The sequence below is a fragment of the Condylura cristata genome, unplaced genomic scaffold (genome assembly GCF_000260355.1).
Source record: "Condylura cristata isolate star-nosed mole 26May11 unplaced genomic scaffold, ConCri1.0 scaffold00003, whole genome shotgun sequence".
Classification (NCBI taxonomy): Eukaryota; Metazoa; Chordata; class Mammalia; order Eulipotyphla; family Talpidae; genus Condylura; species Condylura cristata.
The window spans coordinates 47,506,240-47,517,363 of NW_004567104.1; the positions used below are offsets into that span (position 1 = coordinate 47,506,240).

The 11,124-nt window shown below is 35.9% G+C and overlaps 1 protein-coding gene across 1 annotated transcript in view; it reads right to left on the reverse strand.

Annotated features, from left to right (window-relative positions):
- The window catches only part of ADGRG7 (adhesion G protein-coupled receptor G7), a 43,706-nt gene that overhangs the window by 4,664 nt on the left and 27,918 nt on the right, over positions 1-11,124 (reverse strand). The window contains exons 12-14 of the mRNA XM_004675475.1: positions 8,631-8,974; positions 7,854-7,950; positions 473-628 (exon numbers count right to left, since the gene is read on the reverse strand). Of these exons, the coding sequence (XP_004675532.1) occupies positions 473-628; positions 7,854-7,950; positions 8,631-8,974 (597 nt within the window). The remainder of the gene's footprint in view (positions 1-472; positions 629-7,853; positions 7,951-8,630; positions 8,975-11,124) is intronic.

Genomic DNA, 11,124 nt, shown 5'->3' on the forward strand with positions numbered 1-11,124 from the left:
AAAAGTTGTTTACTACTGTAACAAATTAAGAAATTTTAAAGACACTATGTGATTCAACTTGTAAAATACAGCCTAAAGTTATTAGCTTATAAAATAATAGCTTATACAAAATTTTTTAAATACAGTTACCAGCATCTTCTCACATACTCTTATTTTTTAAATTATTCAAATATTATTTCATAAATGTTGGATTTGGAGAAAACCTTTTTTCTTGAAGTAGGTTTAGATTTCAGTTGGGCTTATCTAGTACAAGTGTATTATATAGTTCAGCAGGTATATATTATGTAGAGATGCTAGAAGATGAGACTATTTCTGAGACAAAGTTTATGTTTATGTTCTGCAAACCTCATATCCATGACATTGTCCAGTGTCTGAAAACTCTTCTAGAAATTGTGGATGTGTAGTACTCTGCTTTTATGTACTAGATGAGACATTCCCGACAGAAAACTGTCAGGAAACCTGGGAATCTTACCTTGTCAGATTCTGGTTATTCTTCCATAACACTTTGACTGTGATGATAATAAATATAGTAACATTGCTAATGAGGATAATGGTCACAGGCATGATGAATGACCATAAAAATGGACTTTGTAGAACACTGTCATTTTCAAAAGTTTTCAGCCAGCAACTATGGAGAGAAAAGAAATACCAGGTAAGATATACACACTGGCTCCCTATCCTGTTAGCATTACTGATATCCATTGTACTGAAAGGCCTGCTAAGAGTCAATACTTTTTTGGTATTCTATATATTTTAGATGACTTTCAAGAATTAAACTCACTAGAAAAATACAATGAGTTGGTTGTGCTATCTTTCTCTGTCATACCGTAGAGATCATTGAAAAGGAAAAGAGTTTTGAGCCAGGCAGTCTTGAATTTATAATAAATACCACTCTGTCACTCACTAAGTATCTGATTCTAGGCAATTTATTTGTTTTTAATAAATATATAGTACATCCAGATAGCTTTGAATTTAAAAGAAACAAAGTTTCATAGAGAACACTGATTCCCCAAGAAAAAGACAAAATTTGCAAGTTGACCAAGATCTGAGACATACAGCAGGGGACGGGGAGAGGAAAGTGTCAAAACAGACACTTTTGTGGGAAGAACACAAAAGACTATGTGATGGATCATGGGTGCATTGGTGGTTGGAGAACTACAAGGACTACAGCTGAGGGGAGAAATCAAATACTGTCCAAAAGTTAACAATAATGTAAGAAAATAAATATTAAAAATAAATTAATTAATGAAATGCCTAACTAAGAAAAAATAAGAAAGCCAAGATTCTCTCCTATATTAATCCTAGTCACATAGTCTCTAGCTCCAATGGTAGTCATTATGTCCTGTGAATTACTCCAGATTTAGGTTATGCATGCCTAACCTAATTATCCCTGATTTAATCAACTGATAACAAATGATGATAGCTCTATACTTCATTTAACAACATGTCTTAGAGATCCTTCCATTTCAGAATATAAGACTATTCTCAATATTTTTACAGCTGCACATGATTTTGTTATATATATATATGATTTAAGAAGTTCCTTATTAATGACCATTTTTAAAAGTTTAATGTTTAACAGATATCTGGACCAATGGAATAGAATTGAGAGGCCAGAAATAAAGCCACATATATATGGATAGTTAATCTATGACAAAGGAGCAAAAAACATACACTGGAACAAGGATAACCTCTTCAATAAACAAGTGTCAGGAGAATCGGACATCTGCATGCCAAAGAATGAAACAAGACAACGACCTCACACCATACACTGAAGTGGATCAAAAACTTCAATGCAATGTAAAACCTGAAACCATAGAATACATCAAAGAAAACATAGGCAAAACATTTACAAGCTTTAGTGATGCCTATAGGGATTCATCCCCCAACAACAAGGAAACAAAAGAGAACATAAACAGCTGGGACTACATCAAACTAAAAAGCTCTACACTGTGAGAAAAAAAAAAAAAACTAAAGTGAAGAGATACCCTAACTAAGTAAGAGAAAATATTTGCATACCATACATCTGACAAAGGACTGATATCAAAGATATACAAAGAACTCATGAAAAATGAGTTCTTGTGAAAAAATATTCACAATCACTTATTATTGGCTAAATGGAGATCAAGACTATAATGAGATAGCATCTCACAACTGTGAGAATGGGTCATATCAAAAAGACAATAAGTGCTGATGAGGATGTGAAGAAAAGGGAACCCTCTTACACCACCACTGGGAATGCAAGCTGGTCCAGCTCTATGGGAAGCAGTAGAGAGGTGCCTCAAAACATTAATAATGGATCTGCCATTTGATCCAGTAATTCCACTCCTAAGCATTTACTGAAAAAATTCAAAACACTTATTTGAAAGGAAACTTGCAGTCTTGTGTTTATTGCAACACTGTTTACTGTAGTTAAATTATGGAAACAACTGAAGTGCTCAGAATAAGCCTGTGGATCAAGAAAACATGGTGTATGCACACAATGAAATCTTACTCAGCAATCAAAAAGAACACTTATGCCATTTGTGGCAACATGGAAGAGGCTTTAAGGGGTAATGCTAAGTGAAATAAGTCAGATGGAAAAGGATAAATACTGGACAATGTCATTAATATGTGGAATATAAAGTAACTAAACTAACAGATAAAGACAAGCTGAAAACCTGACTCTTGATAGTCAACTACGGAATGCAGGGAGGGAGAGTAGGAGTAAGAAGAAAAAAGGAAGGAAACGCAATGATCTGTGGCAGTGGAATATGGGTGAACTGGTGGTGGGTGCACTATGGTGGAATTATCTGATGGGGGCCTGCCAATACTACAACCTCAGTAAAAAGAAATAAATTTAAAAAAGAAAAAGAAATCTGACTGTAGAATTGACACTACCTGAGGAGGAGGTTTAGACAAAGTAAAGCAGGGAGGGGATTCAATAGACTACTACAGAGGATTATGGCTGCTTTGGTGGTAGGTGTGATGCGGTAATATATATATATAAAGAATATGAACCTATACCCCCAAATCATAGTGTTGTAAACCAACATTAGCTCAACAAAAATTGATCCAATTTAAAATATAAAAGTTTAATATTTGAGGGCCTCCTTAGCGGTGCAGTGGGTTAAAGCACAGCACTAAGAAGCTAAATCCACTTCAGCATGAGTTCAATCCCCACTCCAGAGGTGATCCGCATGGCCTGGCAGACCTCTCCTGACCCGCCCACTGCTGTCCTCAGCAGTGCACTTCATCCATCTGCCTGTTCTGCTCCCCACTCTGTCTCTGGTGAATCCTCTCATGGCCCCTGCACTCTGGCCTGTACCCCAGTTCTGTATGCATAAATAAATAAATCTTGAAAAAAAAGTTTAATGATTGAAAACATTTTAAGATGTAGTTAACCTCATTACAGCTACTTAGGATTTGTTGTTGTTGCTTTTGTTGGTGGTTTTTTCTCTTCATCTGTTAAGCATATTACTCAATCTCCTGGCATTGTAGTAAGAACTAATTCATTCATTGAGTAATTATTTATAGAATACATGATATTTGCCAGATGCTTTTCTAGATACCAGTATATTAACAAAAACACTAACTAAACACTTTCATGAATTTATTCTAGTGCAGAGAAATAGACAAAAGTAACAAGTAAAATGCATACTATGCCAGATGGTGACAAGTAGGGGACAAACAGCAGGCAATGAGAGTAGGTATCACTACATATGTATGTGTGCACCTGCGTTCATGGCGGGGGCGGAGGGTGGGGTATTTTAAATAGAAGAAAAAGTCTCATGGAAAGAAATGATATGTAAAAGCAAAGGGCTGAAGTAAATGAGAGTCTTTCAGACAGGCAGAGGGAACAGCCAGGGCAAAGGCCCTGATTTGAAAGTTTAAGGAATGTCAAGGAATCTAGTGAAGTTAGAACAGAATAAATAAAGAGGATTAGTAAAAAGATGCAAAATTTCATGAGTGGACTTTATAGGTGACTACTGCAAATGTACTTTCAGTGAGAGGGGGAAACCTGAAGATATTTCTTAAATTACAGAAGTATTACTCTAGATAGATGCTGTGTTAAGAGAAGAGCAAGTGTACACGTTGGAAATATGCCAGGACTGTATGGCAATTACCAGGTGACTTTGGTAAGGACACTATTAAGAAATAGTCTGATTTTAGGTATATTTAAAAGTAAAGTAAAAGGTATTGCTGACAGTTTGGTTGTGAGATATAGGAAAACTAAGAATAGCTCCAAAGTCTTTGGCCGGAGTACCTGGAAAAGTGAAATTACCATTAACTGAGAAGAAGAAGAAAATAGGAAGAGTAGGTTTGGGAGGGAAGAACAGGAGATGTCATATTAGCCAACAGTAAGGGTCAGGTAGGCATTTGGGCACAAACAAAATAAAATGAGAAGTCTTGGCACATTTTTAACACTCAGTTAATGTGTTTTCTTTCTTCGGCAGGTAAACCACTATTACTACACATGCCAAGGACTTCTAAATTGTTTTGTATTGGAATGTTGTTATAACATAAATCATTGGAAATGAACCTAGAAGGAAACTGGGATGAAGTTCAAGTTTCTGTAACGAATTTAAAAAATCTAAAAGAGTGCCACTGACATATTCATAGATAGAACAGGCCCATGCTTAAATAAAACTGTAAGAATGAATCCTTTATCTTCAGAACTTCAAGCTTCCCTTTCTTTTCATCTGTAACTGGAGCACAAGCCTCCGTCTTGCAGTCCCCACAATAGAAGACATAGGAAGGCAGTCAGCTAAGAATTTAACGAAATCCTAAGAAATAGTTTTACATCTTCAGAAGCTCTAAGTGACTAAGCAAGTGGCCATCGAAAGTTTGAAATGAAAAAATGAATGCACTGCTTCTCTAAGCAGACTAGAGAACCACAGCTTAAAAGGGAAGACAGGATAAGTTAACAATCACTACTCTACTGAATAAAGGTAGACGTGCAAATGAAAAATTTAACAGGTAAATATTTCATCTGCATGAATGTTGAGTTATTAAATTTTACACACAATTTCTGACAATTAGTAGTTGCACCACAGACCTGTGTGTGCACATGTGCACAGACACATGTGTCTGTACAGTTCCTCAGTTACCTCAAACACGTAGGGACACCTGGAAGGGATAGAGAGCTGGCCCTGTCTTCTTGACACAGGGGACTCCCCACCACCCCTGATCCTTTGTACTAGTTGGAGAGATGGTTGTGGGTTTATTCTCTAGATAGCCTTTCCCTTTGTTATCTAAAAAAAAACCCCAAAAACAAAAACCTCACCCTCAGATTTTGAGAAACAGACTGCTAAGGAAAGGGATACATCATATGTGAGACTAACTTGTAGTTATGGAGTGGAATTTGTAGAACTGAGATTGGAAAGTCACACTTGGGAGTTAAATCTGTGGAAAGCATTATAGGTGGACCTCAGAAAAAATGTTCAACTCCTTAGTGATTCTGCCATGAAATATTCTTCCACAGACAACTTGATTAGCATATACGGCATACACTTGGAAAAAAATCCCCTTCAGCATTTTAAATTCCCAAGATGATATCACATTTTTTTCAGGCCTTCAGAAAAGCCTGAAATAACCTAAATGATTGGTAGTACAGAGAGTTGGGAGTAGACCACTATGGAAGAGCGTGACCAGCCCTGAAGTCATTCTTTAATGGATCCTGGCAGAGAAAACAATACTTCTGAGGAAACTGAGTTAGGGGGTTTGTGTCCCAGCAGAGCTAGGAATAGTGATGGGGCAGCATGGGTTACTGAACTATAAATCCTAGAGAGAGAATTTAGGAAAACCCAAAATAATCCCTCCTCTTTCTAAATATACACTAAAGAAAGGTGCCCTTGATGCCCATGTATAGGTAGAAAGCAGGGGGAAAGGTCCAAGATGAGAGAAATTCACATTACACATCCTTTCTTTTCTTCCCAACTTCTATTATTATCAGTTGCCTAGTGCCCTTTTTTTTTTTTTAAGATTTATTTATTTATGCATACAGAACCTGGGTACAGGCCAGAGGTGCAGGGACGGTGAGAGGCTTCACCAGAGACAGCGTGGGGAGCAGAACAGGCCGACTGATAAAGTACATTGCTGAGGGGAGCAGTGGGCGGGTCTGGAGAGGTCTGCCACGCCATGCGGGTCACCTGTGGGTATGGTGGGAACCAAGCTCATGCTGAAGTGGCTTTAATTTCTTTGTGCTATCCTTTAACCCACTGTGCCACCAGGGAGGGCCTACCTAGTGCCTTTCTTAGCATCTAATACTATACACAGGAATGCTCGACTCAGTTATTAATAGCTTAATGTGAGCAAATTGAAGGCAGTAGGTACTTTCTTCTGGAGGCTTTTATAATATGAGTAGTTTAGACATGTGCCTGGGCTAGAATTGAAAGTTAATAATTTAGTTACAGTGAATTACTCCCCTCATGAGATTTCACATCTTATTGATGATCTCTAATTGTGGAATTAAAATTTTAGGGCCCTCCCTGGTGGTGCAGCGGGTTAAAGCATAGCACCAAGAACCCAAAGCTCTTCCGCATGAGTTCAATCCCCGCCTGCCCCGGAGGTGACCACATGGCGAGGCAGACATCTCCCTTGAGCAGTGTACTTCAATGATCTACCTGTTCTGTTCCCCACTCTGACTCTGATGAAGCCTCTCACCGCCCTGCACCTCTGGCCTATACCCCAGTTCTGAATGAATAAATAAATAAATCTTTAAAAATAAATAAATAAATAAAGTACATTTAAAAAATTTTTGTTTTAACTCATTAAACTATGTTTAGTTCTAATTAAACAAACAAAATAGTTCCTAGACTATTAGGCTCCTAAAATCAAGTGAGACAAAGAGTTCCCTATTCTACTGGTGGGCCTGGTCACCCTGGAAATGAGCAAGCACCCAGATACCACAAAGAATTGTTGCTTCCACAGGGATATCTGACAAACTTGAAAAGCCTTAACTTAGCATGTTACAAATAACTCTGGTTACAAAATACCAGGCATTTAGAAGTGTGTATTACTAATACAAGTAAGGACATAGGCTAATAGACACCCTCATATATACTACTAGTAAACTAAAATCTAATACACCTTTTCTGGAATGTTTAGAAAAGATAGTATTGTTTTGAGCCAACAGATGTCAATAACACTGAAATAACTAATTATTAGGATTTTCAAAACCACATAAACTTGGCAAACAACTGAAATTATAGTTCATAAAAATTAGCATGTCTACAGGGCTTATCACCTTAGTAACATTTAAAAATAAGCTTTATTTAATTTTTAATTAATTACATTTAAACTATCAACAAAAGTGCCATCTAGGAATTTTTCACACTTTGTAAAGATAAAATGGAAGCAAAACAGTCAAATACATTTTTTAATTCCTTATTGTTATAGACTTCCAATCATTTTTAACTAAATATAAGGAACCTCACATTTACCTAACCTATAAGCCCTAAGTATAAAACTCATGAAAAGATTTATTTTGCTTTATAGCTGGTTGATTTTAGCAGTGTCATTCAAAAGTAAGTTAGATCACATATATGCAATTAAATGACCACAGAATCTACTTAACAGCTAATGGTGTTGAGAAATTACTATCCCTATACTCAAATTGCTAAAATTTGGATGCTGAAATTTTATTGTTAATATTTAAAATAATTAAAATTTGTAAAATGTAATAAAAGATAAAACCTGTTAATTAAAAAATTTAATGTATTTTAAATATGTAATGTTCTCTGAGAATTTGAAATACTCATTTAATATTGTATTTATAAAATGAGATGTATACAGTGATTCTTGGACTCAACATCACTAAGTAGTTACACTGCTCTGTCAAAGACATGGACAGTTAAAAAATATAAACTCACAATGGCTCTTGACGGTAGTTTATCTCCCAATTTGACTTCTCCTTAGCCAGAGCATAAGTAGTTCCTACTGTCACAGCCACCACTATAGCTGGGACCCCTGTGATAAAGAGAGGCAAAGAATTAATAATTCACCCCACACTGGGATTAATTATAAAAGACCATGAATGAATTATGCATCTGACCCTTTTGAGGATGTATTGTCTCTTCCAATGTGCGAAATATCTTACAAATGTTGGTCAACAGTGGACAGTGTTCCTCTGCTAGGTGTTCTTTCCACTTAAGTGCTGGCTTTCATGCCAGTACTGTACTATTTCAGATTTCTTAGTGACTCTTACCACAATTTCCATTCTTAAGATGCCTAATTTCTCTTTCACTTGAATATATTTAGATTTAGATATCCCTAAAACAATTCTCTTTTGCTGGAACCCCACACAGTTTTCAAAATAGTTTTCATAAAGAGTCACAATGAATGTCTTTTTTGAAGAATTTCTTTTAAAGTACCTAGGAAGTTATGTGTGGTATAAAATCACAAATCAAATAAATGGCGATGGTAAAGGAAATTAACATCCTAAAGTTTGTTATAAATAATCCTAGAGTATAGGACAGCTGCCTTCATTATATCTATCTGCCTCCCAGAAATATGACCTACTAATCAGAAGGCACTCTTAATTTTTATTGGATTTTCCATGTACTATGAGACCTTCCATAGGTGCTTGTTCGAGTTAAAGGATAACTACAAAATTAATTTCCTAAGTAAGTAGAGATGTAAACACTTACCCCACCCAACTAAAGAGATAACAAGAATGAAATTTCGAGGAAGAGGCTTCATGGTCCTAATTAGAAGGTAATAGAGTTGTGTGGCGCTGATACCAGACCAGGTAAATGTCACTAACAGAAAATAGTGCAGCAAAGCCGCGATTACAGTGCATGTGGGGTTGGATTTGGCTTCTATAAGGTCTGATTGAGGCACTTCGTTCTGCATGTCATTTTTTCTCTCAGCACCATCTGCCTTTGAGGGCTTATTGGAGTTTTCAATTCCAAACACAAAGAGGAGGTTGAAAATCAGCATTGAAGTACACAAACTGACCACCACCCAGGTTACTGAGGTTTTCCTGACGTTCCTAAAAAAAAAAAAAAGTAAATACCATTTAAAAAACAAGCACAACAACTGCAAAAAATAAACCCTAATCAAGCTATGTGAGAACAAAGATCCTGTACACGCTCCATACAAAGTAAGACAGTAGGTTAATACATTCTTTCCTGAAACTGTAGTATAATCAAAGGTAATAACTATTTTCCAGTGAACTGTACTTCCTGGCTTATGTAGTCGCCTTCCAGGGCTCACTTGTGACTTGATTTAACTAGGAACACAACAGAATGTGTGACATTGGGTCCACAATATTTCCATGGCCCATAACAGTGTTATAATTCCTTTAAAAACCAGGAAAAATAAATTTCCATAGCAAAGGAAAAATTAGCTTCTAACACTAATATATTCATCTTTATATTAATGCAGTCATAAAATATAAATTTGAATTTTTCTTTTATGGAGGAAAGGTTCTAAGAGGTGCCTAAGTGGCAAAGAGCTGAAGGATCCCTGAAAACTGTAACAAGCTTTCCCTTTTGTACTTCTGGGAATTCTGAGTGAACACTAGAAAGTCCAGCTACCCCACTGAAGAAACCACATGGAAATGTTCTGAAAGTCTGTGGAGAGGGAGAAAGATTCAAACATAAAAGCCACTTCATTTTGCACGACAGACATGTAATTACACAGCATGTAATTTCCCTTCAAGATACTTAGCACACACACACACACACACACATGCATATATGTGTGTATTTGTTTTCCCTCTGAGACACGAGATGGGAATGTAACCACCCTTGTTCATAGTTTATATTCAGCCCTCACATAGTGTTTGGTCCATAGTAAGCACTTAATGTAAAAAAATTTTACTGAATAGAAGGATACTCATTAGGTATGAAAGGTAAAGAAGAATCAAAAACAATTTTGCTAAAAAAAAAAATGAAAGAATTTGGTTCTACACAAATAACTGGTTGTATGACTAAGGCAGAGAACATGAAAGATGTGTCAGGATCTTTTCACTGCTCCTGCAATACGGAAGGGATTTTACACTGATAGGGGCATGAATGAACTCCCTCTGCTTACACTGGAGAGTACACATCTTTACAAAAAAAACACAACTAACTATAGAAAGAACAGATTATAAAATTATTATAAAAGATAGATTATAAAGTTATCATTTTCAGCCTCTAATGTAAAAATATATTCTGGTAAAGATGATTGGTGGATCCTGAAACCACTGAGTACAAGTTGGCGAACAGGGTAGTCACAGTCTCAAAAGTATTACCCCAAGGATTGCTATGTACAAGGGGAAAAAGAAGACTTTATATTGCAGAAACATCACAGATATCACTTTCATAAGAAATGAAATTAATCATGGGACAAGCTGATATGCACTCTTTGTTGGATCATGCTAAAAAAGATTTAAAAAAAAAGATTTAGTATTCTGACAAACCCTTAATTGTAGAATCTTTTACTTCTACAAAATAACTCACCTAGACATTTCAAAGGTTTCATAAAAAACAAAAAAAGCTAGGATAGGAATTGCTCTAGGCTAATGGAGACTAAAGAAACATGACAACACAAAGAACTGAAGGGGAAAAAGTTACTGGGATAAACGGAAAAATTTGAGTCCGGATTATATATTAACTCAGAAACATTTTATGAATGTCAATTTTTCATGGGCTAAATTTCCTGAGTAAGGAGTATTAATCTGTACAAGAGAATGTCCATGCTTTTAGGAGCAACAAGTCTGAAGAACTGTGAGATTACAATCATGATGCCTACTATTTTCATGAAGAAAGTAGAAGAAGAAAAAAGAAAGTATTAATAATTGGTGAATTTAGATGAAGTGTATCTAGAAATTCAGTGCTCTCTTTCAACTTTTCTATAGGCTTTTCAATTTTCAAAGTAAGTAAAGCTTCAGGAATGTTTTTAAACAATACCTTTACAATAAAAAATTCTGAGTATTCACATCTGAGTAAACAATAGTGAAAGAATTTAGTAGGGCAAAATAATTCTAAAGGATAAATGAAGTTCATCTTCAGATATCTTGATTTTCATGGAATCACATAAGAATGCAAGAAACATACTAATACTATAGATATCCCTCTCCTATGGGCCAGACATTATGCTTAGCCCTGGAGCAGTGAAAACAAAACAAAAACAGCAACAACAAAATTAGGGAAG